Source organism: Microtus ochrogaster, unplaced genomic scaffold, assembly GCF_000317375.1.
Source record: "Microtus ochrogaster isolate Prairie Vole_2 unplaced genomic scaffold, MicOch1.0 UNK12, whole genome shotgun sequence".
NCBI classification, from domain to species: domain Eukaryota; kingdom Metazoa; phylum Chordata; class Mammalia; order Rodentia; family Cricetidae; genus Microtus; species Microtus ochrogaster.
This window is the reverse complement of record NW_004949110.1, coordinates 5,129,097-5,154,055: the sequence shown is the minus strand read 5'-3', so window position 1 is coordinate 5,154,055 and position 24,959 is coordinate 5,129,097. Positions and strand designations below refer to the sequence as shown.

Genomic DNA, 24,959 nt, shown 5'->3' with positions numbered 1-24,959 from the left:
TAGGGAAATGGACTTTCCTGCTCACCAACCAAACCACAAATAAAAACAAAGAATGGTGGTACATCCCTTCAACCCCAGTCTTCGGGGAGCAGAGAGGTAGGAGGATCCCTGAGGTTGAGGCCAGCCTGGTCTACAGAGTGAGTTCCAGGGCAGCCAGGACTACACAGAGAAACCCTGTCCCAAAACACAAAACACAAAAGCAAACAAAGAAGAAATAATCTAACTGTTCAAATCAACCTGGACTGAAGCCTGGACCTGGGGCAGAGGCTGGAATCTTAGCTTGTACTGTTGTGTGAGTTGAGATGATGGATATAGGTCCCCGCTGCAGGGAACACCAGGCTACTTTCCCCCCTTGAGTGTGACCATCCATTTCTATAAGCATGACTTTCTGTGGGTTTCCATGCAGAAGAGGCTCTCTGGCTTCATAAGACGGGAGGGGAGGAAAGGAACCAGTACATTTCTGTTTGCATCAACAAATGGAACAATTAGAAAGACAAGAAGGGAAGCCAAGGTGAAGATGAGTCAAAGGAAGCAGACAACGGAAAGAATGAAAACGAAACAGAAATTCCTCAAAGACAATTCATCCTAAAAGCTTTGCCCATTTTTGGTTACATCAGAAATCAGATGGAAGCTATGTCTCTTTGAGGCCCAGTGTTACAAAGCATAGGACAGGGAAATGGTCCTACAATTCGGGAGTTCTGGCTCTCAAGTTTAGTCTTAGATTTTCTGAGCCTCGGTTTCCCTACCTCTGCTCTCTGGACACCTTAAGGTCCAGCTACAGACCATACCAACAAAATAACTTCTTTCCAATTCAGCATGGTCTGGAAATGCCAAGTATCCCTCACTGGAGATCAACACTCGGAAGTGAGACCACTTGCTCTAGTCTTGAAGAACTGAGGACCAAGTACTGGGGGAGAGGGGAGTGGTCTCTTTGGCTACAGGCAGCAGAGTCCTGGGGTGGCGGGCATTCTCCTGCCTCAGCACCAGTCCAACAGTTTCTATGTGATCCTGAAAATAATTTGCAAGCACTTTGATTCAAGTAAATACAGTGTTCATTGTAGGAAAAACCAGGTGTTTCCCAAATAGACTCAAACATACATTCAAAGACCGTGCAGTTGAGCCCCAGCAGTCACCAGCAGCAACATGTGGATCAGGCTTGCGACTCAGGCTCGCTGGCCATGTGAGCCTGTACCAGGCCTTCAAGGACCTGTTTCTTTGTCTGACAGCTAAAAGAAACCCCCTCTCTGTTCTTTTGCCACAAAAGCCACTTCCCTAAACCAATGCAGTCTGCATGCAAGTTTGTGTAAGAACCCTCACACTCCGAGAACCCGTGTTTTCACGTGCCCCTCTCCATGGTTTCGTAAGGCTTGGCAGTTAGAGCTGGTTTTACAGTTTTTTGCTCCTAAAGGGACAGGACTGGCCAGACCCGTCCTGACAGAGCTTCTTCTTGGGCAGAGCCAACATGAACCCTTCTATGAAAACATGGAAAGGCTCTGGGGTGGTTAGGGTGAAACAATATCAAATTCATTCCCTTGGGTAATCATCTTTTCTTTGACACTCTTTGTTACATGTGCTGTGTACAGCTGTGGGACTCTTACCCAGATCATGCAATGTAGAGGTTTTTTTTATTAATTTTTAAAAATTTTTATTGAGCTCTACATTTTTCTCTGCTCCCCTCCCTGCCTCTCCCCTCCCCTCTCCCCCAAGGTCCTCATACTTCCAATTTACTCAGGAGATCTTGTCTTTTTTGTAGGGGTTATTATTGTCATCATCCATACGTTATAGATCAAGGTCCAGAGAGTTCCAGCAGTTATCCCCACATTACATAGCTTAGTGACAGCGGTGTGAACTGAGCCGTCAGACTCATGCTGTGCCACCTGGGGCTAATGAGTCTGAACTTGACTTGGTAGGATGTGGCCCAGCCTCGCCTGTTCTTGACACGAGTTAGCCTGAGGTGAATTTCGGTGAGGTCTACAGACAGACGACAAGTTGATGAGACCAAATTAGCACAAAATACTGAAATAAATGTTCTGTCTCTCTTTGCACGGGGTGTTAACTGTGGAGCGTTCCCCTGTAAGCGAGCTGCTCGAAGAGAAAAAGTGAGTTCACTCAGAGGTCTAGAGAACGCCATCTGTGAGGGAAATGGCTTGCTTATCCCCAAGAACTGGCTCTGCATGAACTCCCCAAATACCTGGGTGAGAGGGGGATCCACTTCCTAGGTACCTCTCACCACAGTCTGTCCACTATGACTGCATCATTCCACTTAGGGTCACCAGGGCAGGGCAACTATGGTCACCCGGACCCCTACTTCCTTACCACCTGACCCTTTATCTCTGTAGATCTGATGTCCTCAATAATGTCACAGCTGATTCTCAGGACCTGGAGCAAGAGTTTCCTAACCCTTGTCCTTTTCCTGTCTATTCCCATTGTAACTACCATAATTAGGTACTTGGTGACATCTGAATCAATCCTTCTGAAAGCAGCCAGTGTTACTCCTGTGTCCACACACTACCTGATTCTTCATTGTCTCCCGACAAATCGCAGCCCGACAAATTCCCCCCAAGCACTCAAAATCTTTACAAATTTCCTTTCATGTGACTTTTTAACTGTCTTCTTCTAACAGCCGGTCCTGAACTTGCCAGACAGCGACTCTCCCCACAGCACATCTAGCGATTGTTTGCCATGTCAGTTCTTGCTCACTCCATTTGGACGGTGCAGCTATTCTGCAGGGCAAATGGGACTCGTCCATTGGACTTAAAAACAGTGTCACAGAGGAGCCCAGGAGCCTGAGGTTCCACACCTAAGAAGTCAGAACCTCAAACTTCCTATCATCCCCACCATCCCCATCCTTTCTGTCAAACTCTACCTGAGTCCAGCTCGAAGGCATCAATTTTGTACTTTTCCAAAGCCAAGTGATGAACCACTCCTCTGGGTTCCCAGGGCACGTTGTCTCCCTGACTACTTAAAACAATTGGGGGAAAGTCCTGAGAATTCCTGCACAGGGCATGGTAGGGCACAAGGCCAACAGACGTCAAGCTTACAGAATGCGGTACACTCGGATGTATTAAAAACTTCGTCTAGGAGCCCACTAAACTGACTTGGAGACCCACTGCTGAGTCCTGAACTGCAGCTTACAAACCGCGAACTGAAATCTTCTAACAGGCCCTCAAAATTTTTGAAGTTTGCAACAGACTGGACTCACAAGAAAGACACGTTTAGCAGGGATATAAGTGCAGTTCCTCCTGGGAACACAAACAGTTCTGACAAGACTGCGTCAGGAAGGAAAGGCCAGCCAGAGGCCATCAGCTCCTTTCGGGAAGGTCAAAGGTGGCCATGTTGCGGTGTGACATTTTCGAGGAGTGAGATTTGTGGGAACCAAAGATGCAGGGAGGAAAATTTCTTGATCAGATGTGTCTGACAACTGAGAGGAAACTTACATGCTCATCATAATCTTGAATATAGTGGGAAATCAGCTAGAATTTAAAAACAATAAAAACGTAATAAAATCTTTTGTTTCTATTTGCGTAGAGAGGCTCCAGGCCTTCGGGCCTGTAAACCTGCCACTGAATTTAGTATCTTTTCAACTTTATGAAGCACTTGATGCTTGCGAAGTGCTTGTACAATTACCAATTACCATAACGCTCGTCTTCTGAGCACTGCAGCTTACGGAGGGCCCCAGGACTTAGAGGGAAGGAGAAACGTTGGTCAAAGCCAGGTCAAGAGCAGGCTTCTGAGCTTATATTGCTGGAGCTGTTTAAGATGTGGGGTGCTTGTTTCTGGAGACCCCCTCATTTCTCAGCACCTAGACCCTATAGTATATGCCAGCTCTCATGATAGACACTAGCATGCTACACTTGAAAGTGCCCAGAATGACTCAGTGTGCCTGCAATCCAAGCCTAGGCCAGAGTGAGGGATGCAAGGAACAGATTGTGCAGTTGCTGGGGGAAAAGCTGGGAGGAGAACGCAAAGCTGCTCCAGACCCTTCCAGTACCAGCTGGTTAGTCCACAGGAGAACTCCAGGCATGGGCCTGCAGAGCATCCTGTGTTCCGGCTGTGTTTATAGGCAACATGTCAACGAGACCCTGTACACGGCAGGATTTCAAGGAATTTTGAGGAAATAGCTCCAAGGGGTGTCAAAGGCAAGGGTTGCAGGATGTGTCTGCTTCCTTTGGGACAAGGGTGGCTCCCCTGTGCTTCTTCCCCTGCTTTTGAAAGACGACAGCACCAGCCACTCTTGCTGGCAACAGGCTGCCCTGGGAGCTGGGCATGGCTGGGAGGCTGGTGACATTGCGGTTTACCAGTCTGAGAACAAAGAGCAACTTTTTCTTTCAAAGTGAATTTTCATCCACACACTTTCTGCTAGGTTAGCTAAGACCTCTGTTGGAAATCCTGCCATTTCTGACAGTAGATTGCTAGCTAAAGCCCAGGTCAGCTGGCTGATGGCTGGGCTTTTAGCTGGAAAGTATTCTGCTTGACTTTGCCCTGAATTCTTACCCTACTGGCTCATCATCATTAGAGGAAATCTAAGACTCAATCTCTTTATGAGAGAACACTTTCCTATTTTAACACATTTATGTCTTCGAGGGCAGGCTGAAGACCCAGAAGATCACTCAGAGTAGAATGAGAATTTCACTGCACTAATTTTTACCCAAATAGGAAATCAGTGGCTGTTTAGGAAGCAGCTCTCCAAGGCCATTTTGTTCTCCCTGTCTCATCACTGGACATCTGGCCATTAGCCGTCATCACTGTAACAAGGGCGCTGGGGGACTCTATGCTTAGCATTCATCTCCCGCTCTCAAGAGGAAAAATGATTTCCTTGCCAGTGACGTGTGTGACCGACAGCCTGCGCATGGAGAACGCTCGGGTTTTACTTCCTGACAGTTGTGTGCTTGGCCGAACACCTTGCACTTGCTGGTGATTTTGCTGACCAGCCAGAAAGCCTCTCGCACCCTCAGCTTCCTGGTCGACTCTGACGGCCACTCAGTGCCTAAGTCCTCTCCACACATGGATCCCTGCCTCTCCAGAGCTGCTTCTCATCGCACGCCTTTTTGACTTCCACAGCTTCTCAATGTTCCAACTGTCTGTGGTGCCAGAACTCATCCATTGGAACCTAATCCCCAAGGGGCGACACTGAGAAGTGGAGACTTCTGGAAGCGGTTCAGTTTAGAGTTTTCTGTTCTCATAAACGGGACCTCTGTCCCCGTGACCAGGACCTGATGACTAATTTACTTCTACTGCTTCAGAAGAAGGTTGAAGACGTACTTCTCCCACCCCGAGGGAGAAAAGTCCTGAAAGTATTCAGTGTAAGTGTTTGATCAGTGACTGTCATGGGGATGAATAAAAAACGCTTCCATTCATTTTTTAGCCACTAAGCCACCAGACAAAATACAAATTAGCAGTAAGAGAGGATTCTTTCCCTCCTCTCCCCTGCTCCATTCTAATACACGGTCTTCCTGGAACTCATACAGAACAGGCTGGGCTTGAACTCACAGAGCTCTGTTTGCCTCTGCCTCCCAGGTGCATGGGGCGCCACATGTAGCTGAGAATTCTTGCTGTGACTGTAACTGTGGACCGCTTAAAGGCATTCCTCTCTGGAAATACGCTTGCCCTCTGGAGACCGCCTTTCCTCCCTTTCTTCTGATTCTCGCTGCCTTGCTGGTATTCTTCTATCCATATCTGTCACAAGTTTCACCGTCCTGCTATTCTCCTTGTTTAGAATGCTCAGATTCCTGTCTCATCCTTGAATTCCACGTTAGGAGACTAACTCCCCCATGGAAGAACAGTAATTATGACTCTAGTAAGTCCGTCCTCTGTGAAGCATCAGTGGGCCGTACTGTCCCTTCACACTTACGAGGCGGTGTGACATACACTGAGACACCATCGCCACATCTACCCTGTGAGGGAGACCTTGATTTGGGGCGCTCTGTGCTGTGTGGCATCTACAATGGCTTTATATACAGGTGCTAAGCAACTTCAGTCCTCCAGAGGGACCAGGCTCCTGCTAGGCGATAATCTGTGCAGGCAGCGGCAGCCCTCTATGCTGATAGCATGTCTCTGGTAGCTCATGAATTTGTAACTTGGAAATACCCTGGCTGCCACAGTTGAGGAGTGACTAAGTGACAATTAAACTTTGTAACAGAAGACTCTCCCACCTCCAAGGAGGAAGAAATGAGAAACCAAAATGCAATACTGACAATACTGAAGCAGTGCGCATTCGATTTTAAAAGTCTCTACGTTGTTTTCTCTGAATATCTTTAGATCAAATGATACAACACTAACCCAGAAATCATCAATACAACATCACATCATTAATGGCAAAGCAGCACAGTTTCACCTGGAAGGGGCAATTGGGAGGCTTCCTCTATGGAGGGAAGGTACGAGAGGAATAATTATCATCAAAGCCTAGCATTGCCGCCATTGTGGAATCAAAAAAAAAAATTGCTGCACTTCTCTATCGAGTCCAAATTGCTCTCCATGGCATAATTTCCAGAACAGTAACTATGGAAGGATGAAGCGTAACTTAGGAGAAATTATAAGTGAATCGACTGTGTGTACAGCACAGAGCACAAAATAGTGCAGCCTAGCCCCCAGTCTGGGCTGCTGACTCGGGGTCAGATGAGAACTGTGGTGGCTCACAGCCCAGAAGAAGCCTTTTCCTTATGGAGACAGAAGTCGTCCTTATGTAGTAAAATACAGCTGCTAAACTAAACACGATTGCTGGGGTGTCAAAGAAAGGGAGTTGGCCGACTCACAGCGAACAAGTGATAATGAACATTAAACGCACCACACAGCACTTCTTTTAGAACCGTGGCTGTAATGCAGAGTAAAATTAGCAGTTTATTAAGCATCACTCCAAGTGCCCTGAGTGACTCCCTTTAATAATCAAAACAAACCAAATGATTATGTAACTAGTCTTGGGTAGGCCACAACAGCAAATCGCAGTTGATGTAAGCTAAGAGGCAAAGTGATTCACAGCAGAGAATCAACAACTGGCCATGAAAGCAAATGTTCTATATTTGATAAAAGGGACATTTGAGGGTGCTTTTCTTTATTCTAGAAATGCCTTCTTAAAAGGATGCCTATAAATCAGAAACCATCAAACAAAACCATATTAGAATAGCAGCTCTGTGGAATTTGTCTACACCATGTATCAGGAGCCTAAGATGGCCTTGACAATCATGCCACAAGTCAAATAAGGAATCAGCGAAGTAATGAGGAATGTCTAAGACAGTGCTGTACCTTGGGAAAATCCTTAAGAGACTGCTTTGGTGTCATAATTTAAAATAATTTGGGGCCGGGCGGTGGTGGCGCACGCCTTTAATCCCAGCACTCGGGAGGCAGAGGCAGGCGGATCTCTGTGAGTTCGAGACCAGCCTGGTCTACAGAGCTAGTTCCAGGACAGGCTCCAAAGCCACAGAGAAACCCTGTCTCGAAAAACCAAAAAAAAAAAAAATAATAATTTGGGAACCTATTTTTCACAAGCAGTGGACCTACGGTTTGATTTTGTGGTTGCGTAAATCTCAATTTTCATTTTGTTTGCTTAAAGAGGAGGTGAAATAAGAAAGCATTCTCATCTAACAGAGATATTATTAAAATATGTTTATGAGAAAAAGAGAAAAAAACACTTCAATGGTCTTAAAGTTCACATAGAACTCTAGGACTATTGTGAAAAACTCAGTTGCCATCTTTGGAACCTGATTTTCATAATGACAGTGGGAGGCTATGGTGTCTGGGCAGGAATTCAGAGGGTCAAATCTGTACTTACAGTCCATGTCCTGAAGAGCTGTCTCCAACTATGGATTTATGATGTACTTAAGAACATAGCACTCTTTGAGTGTTTTTAATGTTTTGATTCTGGGATGCTAGTGAGTTGGGTTGCTTTCAGTCGGAGGCTTCTAATAATTGGTCAGCTTTCTCAGGATGCAGACAAAACAAAAGGCAGCATGCATTCATCCTATTACGGGAAGAAGGCAGTAAAGATCCACAGTAGACTTGAACATGACGGTCTCTGTTACCCTGTTACAAGTCCTGTGTGTTGCTTCCACCACAATGTCATTAGAACACAGGGCCCAGGAAACTGGCTTTTTCTTGCAGTTAATTTTAATTTCTATTGTCTGGGGACTAAAACTAAGGGCTAGATAAAAGCCATTTCAACAACGACACCTATGAAGGAAAAGGGTGACCGAAAGCCAACTGGAATGCCCAAGGAACTAGCCCAGGGATGGAGGCAGTGGCAGAATTGCTGCTCCTTGTGGGAGCATGGCTTCTAGCCAGCTTCCTGGGGAAAGCAGAGACAAGGCTGTAGGCATTCTTCTATGAGGACACCATTAGGGAGCGAGTCAGAGACAGCCTTCAGGAAGCAGACTACCTTTTGCTTGTCTCAAATATGTACAAATCATGGTGCTTCCCTGAAGCTACTTTGGGTCATCTGATTACATTTTGTAAGTGAGAGGTACCAATGGCTGTATGTCTATAAGGTATGTATGTCTGAGCTCCTCTAAACACATTCCCCCATCCCCAAGACTCTTTCTCATTCGTGACTTCAAAGGATTCGGGGCCAACACTCACTTTAACGAGGCAAACAGCAGAACTTCAAGGTAGGCGCCCACTTTCCTTGTTAGCTACAGAAATCTAGCATCTAATGGAGTTGTTCTCAACCTGCCTAATGCTGCGACTCTTGAATACGGATTCTCGTGTTGTGATAACTGCCAACCAGAAAAAATATTTTCATTGCTACTTTTTTTCATAGCTGAAAATTTGCTACTATTATGAATCATAATGTAAATATCTGTATTTTCCACTGGCCTTAGGTGACCCCTGTGAAAGGGTCATTCAACTCCCAAGGGGATCGTGACTGACGGGTTGAGAACTGCTTGCCTAATGTGTCACCTGGTACAGAGTGGACACTCATTAAAGTGTTACCTGCAGATTTTGCTATCTTCTCTGCTTGCTAATGAAAATAAAATGTGCCTCATGCCCAGACTGGTGAAACTTCTAATGAACTACTAAGAAATGATGATATTGCAATACTATGATGACAACTAAGACAATACTAGACACAAGCACAGCACTGGCAACACACAAACGCCAAGGACAGGAGCACTCAGTAGATGAAGCACATGAACCAAGAGCCTCGGGTCCTCTGATGGGACATTGAATAGACCATGCTGCTGGCTTCAGGTCCAGCAGCAACACTGGATACCTCAGACGAGCCTTTCCCACCTTTGGGCTCAGTAGCTTGTTTATGAAGCAGAAGTCCCTGCTCTTCCGGAACACTGTGTAAGGCAGACTCAGCTATTCACAAAGCCTATATCACTACTCCAGTAAATGACACAGGGAAGATCTGCACTCATTTGGAACTCAGGTTTCTGTTCATAATATTCACACCTAGGATTCAACGTGAGTGACCATGTGGGATAGAAAGCATTCCGTCAAGTTTTAGGAGAAGTAATCTTTCTTCCATTATCACCCCCTTTTTCTTTTTCTCTGTTAAGATCAAACTATTGTTCCATTTAAGCTCCCTGAATATGTGGTCCCAAATACTGTTGGAGAACAATCCAGATGCTCAGCATTGTGTCTCTTAGAGTGTAGTCCCAACTACTCATGCCCATGTTCAGGGAGTCTGTTACCCTGCCCAGCGGGAACATACAAGAGCCACAGCACTCACACGTCTTCAGTGATCTTTTGTTTGGTGGGCACTCGGTCCGTGCACTCTGTGAGCTCTCTACCCTTGTGGCTTTCTGAAACTCTACTGTTGAGTCAATTTGCCAACTCATTGTTATCTCTGAGAATTCTTTGCACCACGTAAAATGCTGGCAAGCGCACACTAAGTTCTTATGTTAGTGGATATTGGCACAAGGGAAGTGCTCAAGATAATTTGATGCTGCCCTTTTTATTTTGGAAAAGGTCATTTTTATCTTGTGTCATTTGCTTTGGTAGGACTAATATATACACATGCTTAAGGAGAGCGATGATAAATGACGGAATGGAGAGAGACTCTAGGCGGCCGACAAGCCAGCAGGACCATTAGTCATGGAGAAGGCTTGCAAGATTCCCGCACCAGCTGTAACACCCAAGTCTAGCCCAATCATTCTACTGGATGTCTTAAAATATGAATAAGGATGCACCAATTGTATCTTCTTAACCTGCTCATTATGTGAGATTCTTAGTGAGGTTGGTAGGTGGTTCTAAAATTTAATGTTAATAGAACCAACATTGGGATAAGCTATATTCAGTCACCCATACAAAGCACACAGGGCCTCTAAGCCAGGGCCAGGCTAGACACAGTAGTTCAGCCGCAGAGTAGAACACATGTCTACATGCAATATCTGGGTCATTTGAGTTGATCCTTTAAGAGGTTAGACTTTTAAAAAGTCCTCTCTTGTATGTAGTAGATAATCATCTTTCTTTAACCAGAATCTAAGCCATGACATTTTGGGCTCCTGTGTTATTAATTAAGTCACTAGTAAATTAGGCTTGCAAAATCCTGGTGGTTACACCAGAAAATTAATGGGTGGGGGAGAATGTATTTCTTTCTCCCTGTGTAGGGTAGGGCCTAAAGAAGGGAGAACCGACTTGAGGGCAGCTGAGGTAATTGTCAGGTGTGTGGCTGTCTATGTCCAGAGAGTGAGAAACATAGGCTAGGGGAGAGCATTTATATGGGGCAGCCTAGATGAAAACCACTGCCATCTAATCGACCTTGCCCTGCTTGTGGGCTCACTTAGTAACCTTCAGATAATGAATATGCGGTTCTTGCTACATCAATATCTGAAGTGAAGGTGCCTTGGATAGAAAACCTTGCTTTCCGGCTTGTCTGATTCATTTGTTCATTCATCATTAATTCATTCAACCAACAAATATTTATTGAGTGTCCCCTCCCTGCCAGACATTATTCTGTGTCTTAAGGATAACCACAGAACAAGAACAGACCCACATCTCCATTTCCAGAGAGAATATATTCTGGTCAGAGGAGGCAATTAAAAGAAAGCACAAATTATACTAGAAAGTACGTCTGTAGGGAAGTTATAAAGCAGAGAAGAACTGAGTGAATGCCCTACAGGAACTTGCTGATTCCAATATAGCGCCAGGAGGGTCTTGCAGGCAAGAGGAATGAGAGAGGGGAAGGGTAGAGGCATTGCAGTCTGAGGAGAGAGCCAGCAAGAAGCTGTCCCTGACACACACAGAGCACACGGGGCCAGAGTTGACTTTAATCTTCTGGATAAGGAAGGCTATTCCACCCCACGGGGACATGTTGATACAGACGTTTGATGTCTGGTTTACATTTCTGCCTCCTTGGACCTTAGTTAGACTAAATCTATTGCCTTAGAAGACTGAAGTTCTTTTTAAAGTCCCTTGCATATTTAACTTTATGCCCCAGAAAAGTTGAAGATATGATTTGTTTTTATGGTGCTAGGGCTCAGATGCAGGACCTCACACATTCTGAGTGCTCTACTGTGGTAGTATAGCCCAGCCCAAACTTCAAGGATATGACTCAGAAACTTAGCAGCTCCTCCATGGTGGGTATTCTCTTTGTGACCGACTCTGACCCCTAACCCTGATCTCACCAGAATATTGTCAACAGACATTTGAGAGGCGAGTGGTGCACTAGTGAGGAATCAGGCTCATCCTTGTCTAAAGGGCAGCTCCAAGCACATATTGAGCTAAGGGGTTTGGTTTTATAAGCAGAGTAAGAGCATCCCTCACAATAAAGTTCATTTGAATATCTCTGTGGCCTTTGGAGGGATCTGGGCTTGAAAAGAATTGAATTTTACCAGCTGGAGAAGGTGAAGCTACTTAGGTAAGTGATCTGGGAGTTTGGCTTTCTGTCACAAGGATGGTGGTAAGAATCCAAACCAAAAGAGAGGTTCTAAGATTCATGAAGTCAGTACCTGGTAGTACCCAATGGCATTTGTTCCCCACCATCCCCTTATGTCTCAATTTCTTCTTTCTGTTGCATGGTTCAGAATTGCTGCCCACACTGAATTGTGATGAAACTGTCATTAATCATCAGTTTTGGCACTATAGGCTTCTAACAACATGGTTAAACACGAGAGCCCAGGTTGCTGCACTGAGGCCACCCTTGACCCCAATGGTCTCTTTGTGTGTATTCTCTAGCATGCCCAATCTACTGCAGAGCCTAGAACAGAAGTGCGGGGCTGAGTGGAAAGCCCTCTGTACCGTGCGTGGCCACTGGCCATCGTTATTCAATCTTCATTTGTGTAATTCCCCCAACCCCTGTAGTCTTGAGGAAATTTTTCTTAAGAATGTATGTATGAATTACTTGTCATGTAAAAATAAAACAACAAAAAAAATGTGAGCCCCAGTGGTTTGCTTTATTGCTAATAATGCTGAAATAATAAACCACCCTGGAGTCTGAACATTGGGTATCCACTGCATAGGAATGGGGGTTATCATGACACGATTTCTAAGAGACTACCTCAGTAGTTAGTTAAAGCCTCCTTTTGATGTCACTCTCAAAAGCATTTGTAGATGTGGTTAAATGTACAACCAGTCGATTCGAAGAAAATAAATTACCCAGTGGGCTTCCTGCAATTAGTTGCATAGCCTTGAAAGCAGAACGGAGGAGGCTCTACAGGATTCTTCCTCAAGACTGCAGCATTAGCAGCTACCCTGGTTTCCAGGTTGAGCGCGTGCCCTTCAAACTGTAGGCTTGTTAGCTTCCATGACTACACAAACCAGTTCTTTGAAATGGATTTCTACATGCATATATGCATAAATCGATCATTTCCTGCAGCTTCTCTGGAGAACTGTCTAATTCAGGTGTGTCTGAAGGCCCATTTATTTATTTTTGCCAAAAACTCCCCTTTTAGGGTGCTAGGACTCAAACCCAAGGCCTTTCATCATCAGCAAGAGTCCTATCACGGAACTACCTTATCTATTCTGTCAGGAATTCTTCGTAGAAGGCTGAGGCAAGATGGTGGCAAGTTCAAGGCCTGCCTGGGCTCTTGACTGAGTTCAAGACCAGTATGGGCAACTTAGCAAGATGCTACCTCAAAACAGAAAATTAAAATTGGGTTGTGTGTATAGCTCATGTCTAGCATTTGCTAGGCCCTTGGTTTAAACTCTCAGTACTACAAAAACAAGCAACAATTCTTTATGCTGCTTTAAGCGTGGGATGGGATTTTACGGAAATGAAGTCTCAATAGTTCCACACTGTACAGCCCATTTCTACCAGCATCCTAACATTTCCTCTGGTCAAGGTTAGGTAACCTGACTCCAGTGGGGGACTGTCCCTACTTTGGCAATGACTGGCACGGCCTAACCTATTAGGGTGACAGGGTTATAAGTGGGCAACAGAGTGAATGTAAAACGCCACATTTATAATTTGTCTGAAAATACAGCTATATGACGAGGTTACAGAATTAAAACTGGTTGGCCTGCTCCTCTCCAAGTAAACGTCAGACCTTAACTAGGACACACAACCCCTGTTGTCTCTGAGAAAGGGTACTGGCGCAATGATGGCTGTACTGCAGTTTCTGGAATGAATGCGCAGGAGGACACATGGCCGCGCGGAGAGATATTACACAGAGGATAAATCTGCTTTCATTTCTACTAGGCTGTCCTTAATCGTATGGAAATAAACCTTTGGTGGAAAGTGAGATTAAAAACTGTGACATCATCTAAATTTAGAGCCGCTGCTCCAAGCTAAAAATTTGAGTGGGCTCCAAATTTCATTTTCTTGTCTCCTAGCTAATTTTTCTACTTCATCCTTTTTCTTTGTTGGAAAGCTTCCCTCAAAGCACGTTCAGCATTTGGAGGAAGAATATCAAACCCTCTTACCAGGTTTCTGATGTCCTAGTTCCTTGCTGTGTGTTTCATTAGGTGTTTTCTTCCGTCAATTCTTACACCTTCCTAGAAATTTGGTTTTATCAGAGACTGAAATCAATGGCACCTGTTTCTAGAAGAAAAGTCCAGAAGGAGTATAAACCTGCAATAACTCGCCAAGAACAAACTCCCTAGAGACAAGGAAGGCTCCAGGTAGCTAATGAGACCTGAGCAAGAGGCCACTAATGACCAAGCTGCATTGCTTTTTGCAGGGTGGTAGCCGGCACTGCCTACACAAATGCAGGGCTGACACTGAGGAATCTGGCCACAGACAGCCCAGAAGAGTTTAAGCCAAGCTCAGCTCCAAGCCCCGCCCTCCACAGCACCACGTGAGATGGAGCACTACAGGGATAGATGTTCTCTAATTTTCACAGGCACATGCTCTTCCTTACCTCTCTGTGCATCCTCGGTTAGCTTCTCTTCACTTCCTTCTCCACCTTCCTTTCTAATTTCTAGCCCTTCTCTGATCTGTGCTCCTTTCATCCCAGATGTGAATTTACCGTATTTCTTGCCTCCTCGCCCCTCCCATTATAGCTTCTCCTCCTTCACCTGTTTGCAGAGTTCTAGCAAGCTTGCAAAAACAGATCCTTTCTCTCCTCTTAACTTCCCCTCTCCCTTCGACATGTTGTGGTTTTTAATCGTTGCTTTGGGTTTTAATCCCAGAGACTGGCTTTTTCTCACTGAATGGAGAGGGATTTTGTCACTACAGAAAACCAGCGAGGACCCAACACATTCAGCTCACAGCACAATTGTCTGTTTCCTCCTGCGTGGAGCTCTTGACTGGATTAGCCATGGACGGCTTGCTCCTACAGGGCCAAGCACTTCAGCCTGGCGTTTCAGCCCTCGAGCTCACATGACAGGGCATGTCTGAACTGCTGCATTCACACTGATGGCTAGAATTTTTTTAAAAAAATTCTTTTCAGAGTTAAAAGCTTACCTAAAGTGTTTCTGAGGGGAAACAAAGAGCAACACTGTTTTATACTATGAGGAACCAGACTTCCGGTCCTCAGCCCATTCATTGCTCCTCCTACCCCATCTTTTTACACAGGACACAAGGGTATATACAGTGGTTCCTGGGAAGCGGGTTTAGCTCAGGCCTGTCCACGCCCGTCAGACCAACCAAAGCCTGCAAAGGCCATTGAGACCGTTTGGTGAAGCCCACCTGGAAGTAAGACCTTGTAAGACCTTTATATAGAACAACAAAATAGATAAATTCTTCAGGACCATGCGATTTTGTTATCCAACATTAAATACCTGATCACCACAGAAACATCATGTACATTTTACACAGGGATTTCCTTTGCTTTTCCATGCCTCACAATGGTCTATGTGGTTTTAGGTTTTGAAATCATTCCTTGGTGTAAGCTTGCCCGTGGATCCACTTTACCTTTGTGTGCTCCTCAGGAAGTAGCAGGCCTATTCCTCTGTGTTGAGGGTGCAGAGGAATCTGTCCCCAGGAGGACCTGCCAAGTTGTCATTAGAAAGGATACTTATGATCGAATCCATACCACATCCTGAAGAGCTGCGCACTCTCCGTCTTCGTCAGGTTCTTACCCAACGAATTCGCTTCCTGGAGAGAGACCACAGACAATGGTACATCTTAAATACATGTCACACCACGACCAATTTAACTACATGACTAATGACACATTGAAAAATGAAGTCTAGGCATGTTCATTTTAATGGTGAAGGAGTTTTTAAAATTAGTACAGAGATCTTACTATGTGAATGAGACTTTTTTGGGGGCATGATTCAGCATTCTCTTTCTTAATCACTCACTTTTTATTAATTAGCTAAGGAGATATCACTTTTGGACACCAGTGGAAATCTGCTTTCTCACATTGCTGTTGTAGGAATCTTGCAGTCCACTTGAATCAAATCTGGGTGGCATTTATTTACGGATTATCAAGAAATCACTAGAGAAATAACAACCTAATGCTGGTTATGCCAGTTTTCATCCATTGTCTTTTTGATAGATCTCTGGTAAAGGCTGTGACTGGGTTTTGCCTTTCTGCTAAGATTAGGAACAGTTCAAAGAGAGATGCTCCTGATGGGAAACCAATAAGAACTGTAGGGACAGAAGAGAAAGAATGTATTCAATGGCATTGCCTGAGAGCGGAGAATCAGAGGTAGAGGAACAGGAAAGCAACTGGAAAGGCTTGTGCTAAAGATGCTTGTACTGTGGTAGGATGCATCTTTGGGAGCATTTTGATGTCTGAGTGTTCCACTTTGCATATTAAGGAAAGAGAATTTCAATCAGTTTCGATTGTGACGGCTGCTTACACTAGGCTTAGTACCGATTTTCTGCTTTGTCTGGGCCCAGAATTTCCACTTCAAACTATACTATGACTTGGCTGATCAGCAAGAAAGTGAGCATTGTTCTGATGTACAATGACGCACGGAAGACCGTGGAAACCCACGCTCTACGCTGAAGTCGGCCTCCTCAAGCCCAGCCTGATTTGATTTCATTGTATGTTAACTTGTTTCTTGCTCTTCCCAGCCACCTCCATTATTGATAATGACGAATAGCTATGCTTTGCTCTGTGAAATGTCTACCAGCGAATGCCACAGCTCCAAGAAATGGTAATACAAGAAAGGCAAGTGTGTCCCACTGTTATTTACCATTTACCTTTTGTCGAGAATGGGGCAGCAGAAAATGGTTTCACACTGAAACTAAACCCAAACTCATTATCCTTCTGTCTTAAGATCTCTAACATCTCAAAATTGAAAGCTTCCTACAGGATACTCCCTGGAATACCACTGTTCCTGGGATAGTAGTGATGGAGATTCCATGGCAAACAATGAGAACAGATAGGCTAGACAGTCCCTTAAAGATTCCCTTAACATCCTAATAGTCCAACATTATGCTGTGCTTTTTTAGTTTTTGGTTTTGAGATAGCACTTCACTATGTTGTAGTGCTGGCTGTTCTGGAACTTGCTATATCGATCAGACTTACCCAAACTCATAGAGATTCACCTGCCTCTGCCTCCTGAGTGCTGGGGTTAAAGACCTTCTAACCTTTTATAATGACTTTGAAAAAAAATCTTCAAGAGGGTAACTTTTTTACACCCCCTGGACTATAGACCTCGTTTTCCATTCCCAATCCTTCCATGAGAGCCTGTTGTCTCTCATGGGCATTATGAGGTCTATGAACGATGAAGTGCCATTGCTGGTATCAAGAGTTAGAATTTCTTCCTCTCTCTCTCTCTAAAGGAAATGTAGTCATCAGGCTCAGTTTCCCCATGCTTCCTTGTCTTTGTGTAGCTATGTTTACCCAACAACAGCATCAGAGCAATGGTGTCAACAAAGCAACCTGGGCAAGCTGTTTATGAGCCTCCATTGCCCACGGCATGGCAGGGCTCAGCTGCCACAGCAAAACTTCTCACCATGGACTGGACTAGTTAAAAAAAATCTCTGCACAGAATACGGGGACTTTCCTTCTCAGTTTCTCCTTTTCTTTTTCCTAGAGAAGAAGGGCTTTAGGAGTTTTACTCATCCACAGGCATGGGTGATTGCTATAGTTGGTAGCATCTACTAATCACAGAACAGCCACTGAGTAGACTTGACGAAAGTGGGTGCTGGGACCCCTCCCCCGTTTTTAGGAAGAAAGGGTGGGTGCTGAGGTGGTGAGCTTGGGTAACATGTGAAGGCTCAGCTGCCAGCCTCCGACAGCCCAGCTGAGCGCCTTTGAAATAATGACAGCTCCTCGCTATCGAACGCTCGTTAACTTCCAGGCATCGCGCTAGTCACATTATTCAGTCATTAATTTTTCCAATCATTATTTTTCAATTTTCACCACAATCCATCTAGGTTGGTTGAGTTCTAGCTATTTTGTGCTCAAGGACCTAGAGACACCCAGAGAAGGGAAGATGTGAGTACAAAGTCACACAGTTAGCAAGAAGTGCAGCAATTTGCGCCTAGGACTGGATTGCTAGACTCCAAAGATGGTGTTTCCTCCAAGGGTCTCCTATTTAACTGCGGACAGCACAGCCATTCTCTAACAGGCAGCAAAATTTCAAATTTTCTTTCCCTTTTCTTTCATCCTCAGATTCTTTCATAGGTTTACCTCAACCTTGACATCCTCCTGCCTCAAACTAGTGAACGCTAAGATTATAGCACACTCAGTGTAAATTATAGTTTCTTAATTGTAAAATTAATTGAGGAAATCAGACTGTTTGGTCTCTAAGAAACTAAAACCATTTGGAATGACTATATTTGTGCTACTGACCCCCCTAAAATCAGTGGCTGCTTCCTGAACACTTGCCAATCAATGTCAGACAACATCCTAAATGATTTTTACATACTGTAGATTCTGATAACAAGTCATGAGAGTGTGTTTTCTCATTACCTCTGTTTTAAAGACTAGGAACCCAAGGTACGTGGGGAACATGGAGATCTCTAAGCATATTTTAAGTTCGAGTTCTGGGGTATAAACAGGAGGCCAATGGGGGCAAAAGGGGTCTCTGAGCAGGAAGACAATGTTAGTCTCTGGGGTGCTCATGGAGAGAGGGAACAGCTACATACTACTTAGACTCCTGGCACACTTCTTCAGGGTTTTCTAGGCTCCTAGAGCTTCTCCTCTCTCGTCTCTCCTCTTTCTCCCTGGTTTTCATTTTGCTTTCAAAGGATACAAAAGTAGAACTTAGAAGCTCTCCTGAGAGGATTTAATTCTGGAAAAACATCTACATTTATTTATTTATTTATTTATTTATTTATTTATTTATTTATTTATTTATGTCAACTGCAGAGTGCCATAGGTAATTAAAAAACAACCTTTATTTTAGCTGAGTGACCGGAGATGGAGGTGCTATCCATCTCACTTTGTAAAGAAATAAATGGAGTTCTAACTGTACAAAAACAGGGGTGGAATGCGTTTTCCCAGGTGGGAAAATTTCACTGATGACCAAGAATTGACTGTTATGCTGCTCCTAGTTAAAGATTTCAATATGTATCTTAAATATCTGTTGGCCCAGATCTGGATCCATTCATTTATTTCTCTGGAGTTATTGATGACTTAATAACTTAGTTATGAAAGGCCATTAATAAATGAGCAGAAATAAATGAGTCAGTCCAGTGTGTGTTACACTTGAGCAGTGGGGGCTAAAGATAAAGGTGCCAAGGGAAGGCCAGCCTTGGCAGTCATGGTGGAGAGGGAAGGCGTCTGATAAGGCAGCACAGACAGGAGGCCCTTAGAATGGTCCTGCTGTGCGGAGGACAGGAGGGACATCACTCTATCTGCATTGTGGAAATAGCGATCCGTACATGCTTCAAGGACAGCGGACGGAAGCAGTCATCAGAAGGAGGGTGGACTACAGCTCCATGGTGGTTTTCTTTATCACTAACAACAGTTATTCTCTCTTAAGTTTCTTTATTCCAGAGAAGGGATATGCATTTTAGAACAAGCATAGGATACAACGTATCCTCACCTTTTCTACCCCCAGATGGATTCTTAAATGTTCCCAAGACCAAGGTTTGGACTTTCTTCCATTGAATAGCAATGATACACTCACCGACCCAGAGCCTCAGGTTTCCCCAGCTCTGCATGGGAACTGGAAATTCAAGAGTGTTGAATTCTACCTTTTATTTGCCTTACTACGTCTAAGAAGCAGGATGATGGATGTATATGGAATTTCTGGCTCCTTTATTATCTTCTGTTTCTGGGAACATTTAAAAATGGCCAGGCAATCTGATCTTTTCCCCAGCCCCACCCCACCTCTTCGAACAAGGGACCAGAGTAGAGACTGGGAAATGACCTGACAGGGCACAGCAGGAAGTGGATCAGTTTCTTTCTACTGAGCCCTCATGTGTGGCTCCACGCTGAGAGGAAAAATCATGATGGTCTTCTTTACGTTGGGTTTATTTGGACTGGTGAAGGAAAAGCCAAAGGCTCTAACCAGAAACCTATAAAAAGCCAGACACAGAAGCAAGGAAGGATTGCGTGCTGAACGGGCTTCTAAGGACAGTACTAAGCAAATGTGGAGGCTTTTCCCAAATACTGTGCAAATGAGGCTTTCCCTGACGGGACCCAGATCCACGTGGACTGTTGTTTGTCTCAGATGGGTATGTGAAGAAGTGCTTTCTTTTCTCTTCCTCAATGTTTCATATGCAATACTAATGACAGAAGTTAAGTGAAATGATTAGTAAATGGGTTTTGAAATTATTTCAACAATGATAGGAGGCCTTTTCTGGGTTCCCAAGCTGCTATTTGATGGTCCATAAAGATGGAATTGTTTTTTGGTATTTTGCCTTATTTACCCCTGACCAGAATGGAGAGTCTTATGCCTTGATTTACTAATTACTAAGAAGAGAACCACATTTTGTGTTCTAAAGTAAAGATTCCAGGATTCTGAGGGGGGCTCATATCATAACTGAAGGGCAAATGGGAAAATTTTAAGTTACTTTTTAAAAGGTCAGCCATCAATTCTTAGTCCTTACATAGAAACACTTTATGCAAATGTTCTCACCTTCTGCCTTTCCAAACACATTCTTATATGTTCCAAAGAAGAGGATCAGTAAATGCATGAGTAAGAAAAAAACATAGGGGAAGATAGCGATCAAGAGATGGGCAAAACTCTAATAAGCTCCCTCCCAGGTATCTCAATAGACTCACAGGTAGCCTGTACTACCTGGGTTAGTTGCCAAGGAACGAACCTGGTTCATATGACTTGGGCTGGTAACACATGCATCTTCATACAGGAAAGATAAATTGTTTGGCTCAGAAAATGCAATATTGGTTTTTAAAATAGTTTCCTACAAATTCTTTTATTCTACTTTCCTTAAGAGAATGGAGCCTAATTCCCCTCATTGTTGTGTGCAGCATGCACTTAAAAACTTATATCTAGTGACTAAAATGTACTATATAAGTGATATGATGCTATGCCATGCTCAAGATTCCCTCATAAACTGACACCAGGACTCTCTATTTGCTTTCTTTCTTAGACTGCCTGCTCTGAGAAGCTGGCTTCTAAGTGATGACTCTGTAGCAGGCCTGTGGAGTGCTCCGTGTGTCACCAGAGTCTTCTACAGCTAGGAAGAACTCGGGGGCTTCTGTCAACATAGATGTGGATTCTCTGGAGCTATAAAAGACTTCCAAAGACAATCACTCCAGCTGACACCTTGTCTGGAACCTCATAGGAGACCCTGAGTGGAAACACTCAGTTAAGTTGTTTCCAAATTCTTGAGCCATAAAAGCTTTGAACTAAGAAGTGTGTGTTGTTCTAAGTCATTATGTAGCAGGAGATAGTGAACACTAACTAGCTCACACTCTATTGTGGATTATAGATACAAAAGGTACTCAGAGGAATTGAAAAATGTAATAAATGATGATGCCTGCATTTGCATAGTTCTCTGAGAAGTATTTTTACCAAATAACTTATTTGTAAGGTAGAAAATTTATCTCCCCTCTTAACAGTCTATCAAAAACTAATCATGGGTCCAAAGTGATCATATTACAAACTGAGGACTGAGGACAAAGACAAAACAAAAACAAAAGACAAATACATGGATGAACTTAAAGATGGGGGGGGAGGGTTCACACCATGTCATTATTCTTGTTCCACAGTACTCTTACCTGAAACCTGACTTACAGCGTTGTTTAGTTGGCATGGTAACCCTTTTATATACCTGTATCCACATTCACTCACACACTACAATGGACAATGCATCTTACAAAACAAGATCCCGACTTAAGCAAACCTCAAATATGCTAATAAACCCCCCGAAACACAACCCCCAAGATAAGGCTAAGAGTTGCACATTTTGACTCAGGGCTCCATTATACAGTATCCAGCACCCATCTGAAAGCAAAGTGTAAGAAAGCCATATTCCTTTGCCTATGCAACGACTTCAAAATCACTTTCAGAATATGCAGTGGTGTGCCATGTGGGGTGCCTGGTATCACAGGCATAATAGGACTCAATGATCGGGTAATAGGCAGCAGAGAACAACAGGATAAGCTGTAGATAAAATAGCAACAAAAATGAAACACCCGAAGTGGCAATCGATAGAAACAGACCTTGAAATAACTCGGGCATTAGAATTAATAGGGAAAGGCTTTAAAACAGCTATAAAGAACATGCTGGAGAATTTAAACTCACCGAGATAATAAGAACAAAATGAAAACCTCTGAAGAAAACTGTGAGCTACAAAAAGAAAGAGGGAAAGAAAAAAGAAAGAAGAGATAAAAGAGAGATTCCAGAACAAAGGTACATAATATCTAGAAAGAAAAATCGAATATATTGGCTTAAGGGCTGATTGGATGCTGCCAATGGTAGTAAGCTTGAAAGAGATAAATTAAAGCATTGAACATGTACACTGTGGTGAAATAAGATTTGAATAATAGGAAAGTGCCTAAATGACATAAGAAAAACATATAAAGTGGCTTAACAATTCTATGATTGCAATGCATGAAGGGAACAAGGAACACAAAAACCAGAATATTTAAGAAGACAACAGTTGAATTTCATAAATTCAATGAAGAGCATCTACATGAAAATCCAAGAAACTCAGCGACTCTGAATTAGGATAAATTTAAAGAACAACAAACCATAGTCAAGCTTCTAAAACCGAAGATAAAAAATGAAATTAAAACAGATCAAATTATGTTTGGCAAAAAGAAAATAAACTCTTCTAATGTTTCATGAAAAAAAATAAAGGCTTGAAGGCAAGAGAATACAATTTTCAAAGTATTAAAGGAAATTGAATTCTATATTCAAAGAACTTTCTGAAGTATATGAGGCAGTAATGGCCAAACTATGAAGGAGAAACAGGCACACCTCTAGCTGGGCATCAGCACCTGGCAAAATGAGTAGATTAAAACAGAATCTGTTCCACATAGCTGACATTCTGTGTGCATGTGTGTGGTGCACATGTGTGAGTATGAGAACATGTGCATGTGGTGTGTATACACGGCTTTATGAAGGGCAGAAGTTGATGACTTTTTACTATCTGCCTTATTTTCTCTCACTCAACCTGGAGTTCATCGATTCTTCTAGGCTGGCTGCCTGATGACAGCCTGTTACTGCTTCCCCGCACTGGGGTTAGAGACATACATCCCTGTGCCTGGCTTTTCGTGTGGGTGCTGGGGACCTGAAACCAGACACATGTTTTCTCAGCAAGCACCTTACCATCTGAGACATCACCCTACCCAGCCTTTTATTTTGAGAGAGACTCTCATGCTGTGTAGCCAAGGATGGCTTTGAATTTCTAATCCTTCTGCCACCACGCGTTACGTGTTAGAATACACACATGTACCACTAATTCCAAACATGCACAGCGACATAGGTTGAATCCATGCCTTTAGGCGTGCACTTCAACAACTGACCTACATCCCCTCCTCCAATGAGTGACACTTTTGTAATATTATACCAACTATATCCTGCAGTTGTTGGGTATGCCATTAAAACATGTGCTAGAAGACATATCTTTTTCATACAGAACGTTTATCAAGATGGAACCAATCACAATCATAAAATAAAGCCAACCACGTTCAAAAGACTCAAAATTTATCTATTGTAAAACTGAAACTCTTTACTGTAGACCCAATGGCAGATGAGCTATGTTAGAGATACCAGTTTCTCAACTCTCTGTGCCACTACCTTTCCAATGAAACCCGGCAGTACTTTCCACCAAAGAAGGGTTGCCTATTTATCTGCCTGCTTTCTAGGATGTTCTGGAAACTCTCTCCGGTGAATGCAATGTAGCAAGCAGTAGCAGAATGTTAGAACTGAGGCTAACCTTAAGAAAAAATGCATGCTTTAGCCTCTATTCTTGACAGCGGAATGGTGTGTGTCCAAGGTAGCACACAGCAGTGGGGTTCCTGTTGCACACCTCTTAGAGTTTGAGTGTGTTACCCAGCATCAGTAAACCACACAAGCTGGCTCCTGCCTCTTTCTCTTCCACATGCATAGTCTAGAATGTTTCCTGTGGTTATTCCAGCTGTAGCAACATCATTACTACTTATCGCCCAGGCTGTGAAGGTTCCTTCCCCTGGGATTTTGTTCTGTCTGGAATGTTCTTCCATTAGACCTCCATGGGAACAAGAGTTTTAGACAGGCAGCCCTTGCTAATGAAAGAACTAAGGAATAGACACTAATCGGGGGAGGGTGTAGAGCCTACTCCACCATAACTGAAAGTTGACGCACCGTGATAAGGACTTCCGAGACAATGGACAAGACTTTCAGCTTAGTAAGTATGGGGAGGGATGGACCCCATGTTGAGATAATGAAATAAAGGATGAAGACTAAAGCGAAGTCCTCTGTGCCTTTGAAATGAGATTCTGCTTATATTCTTGATAGAACAGAGACTTTAGACTGGCTGGGAGGGGGATCACTTCACTGTCAATGGGAAGGGAGGCTGTACACACGCTAGACAAGTGCCCATGGAGGACTGCCAGGGTGCAACGGCTTTGGCGTTCAGTACTGGCTCAACACGTCACTGGTTGGTTGTCTTAGGGAAGGCTCCTTTTTAAAACTTTCAGCATATCTCTTTAAGATAGGGTTATAATAACAGATATCCCGACTAAACTAAAAATTAAAGATGATTTAAATCTTATAAATAAAATGTATATAAAAAAACGCTCCTTAAGTTGTACCTGCCACCTCCCTCTGCTTCCTCATTATTATTCCTGCTTTCTAGAGCATAAAATTAAAGAATCTGCTGGTAAGAGAAATACGTGGATGTAGGCGCTCTACGCAAAAATGTTAGTGGGTAAAAATGTACGCTTTTGGGTGCGTATGACATAGTTAAGTATAATAAACAAAAATTCCAGTGTTAGCCAAAGAAAAACCCAAGGAGTTTGCTTAGGGATATTCATCTTTTTTTTTTTTTAATCAAGACAGTTTTAGTTACAATGTAGCATGAAAAAGTTTCATCTGGGCCATATCAATTTTTGAGCCTAGAGTTCCATTCCTGAAACACTTGTTGTGTATCATGTGCACTTTACCGCCCGTGAGACGGCACAGGCTCAAGGAGTGACGTGAGTACAGGAGAATGTCCACTGCCAAGTGTGGTGGCCGTAAAATGTCCACTGCCAAGTGTGGTGGCCGTAGAATGTCCACTGCCAAGTGTGGTGGCCGTAGAATGTCCACTGCCAAGTGTGGTGGCCGTAGGGGAA

At 43.7% G+C, this 24,959-nt stretch overlaps 1 protein-coding gene across 1 annotated transcript in view; it reads right to left on the bottom strand.

Moving 5' to 3' along the window:
• Slc9a9 (solute carrier family 9 member A9) overlaps positions 1 to 24,959 on the bottom strand; it is a 559,136-nt gene that overhangs the window by 82,317 nt on the left and 451,860 nt on the right. The window contains exon 14 of the mRNA XM_005366691.3: positions 15,336 to 15,415. Coding sequence (XP_005366748.1) covers positions 15,336 to 15,415 — 80 coding nt within the window. The remainder of the gene's footprint in view (positions 1 to 15,335; positions 15,416 to 24,959) is intronic.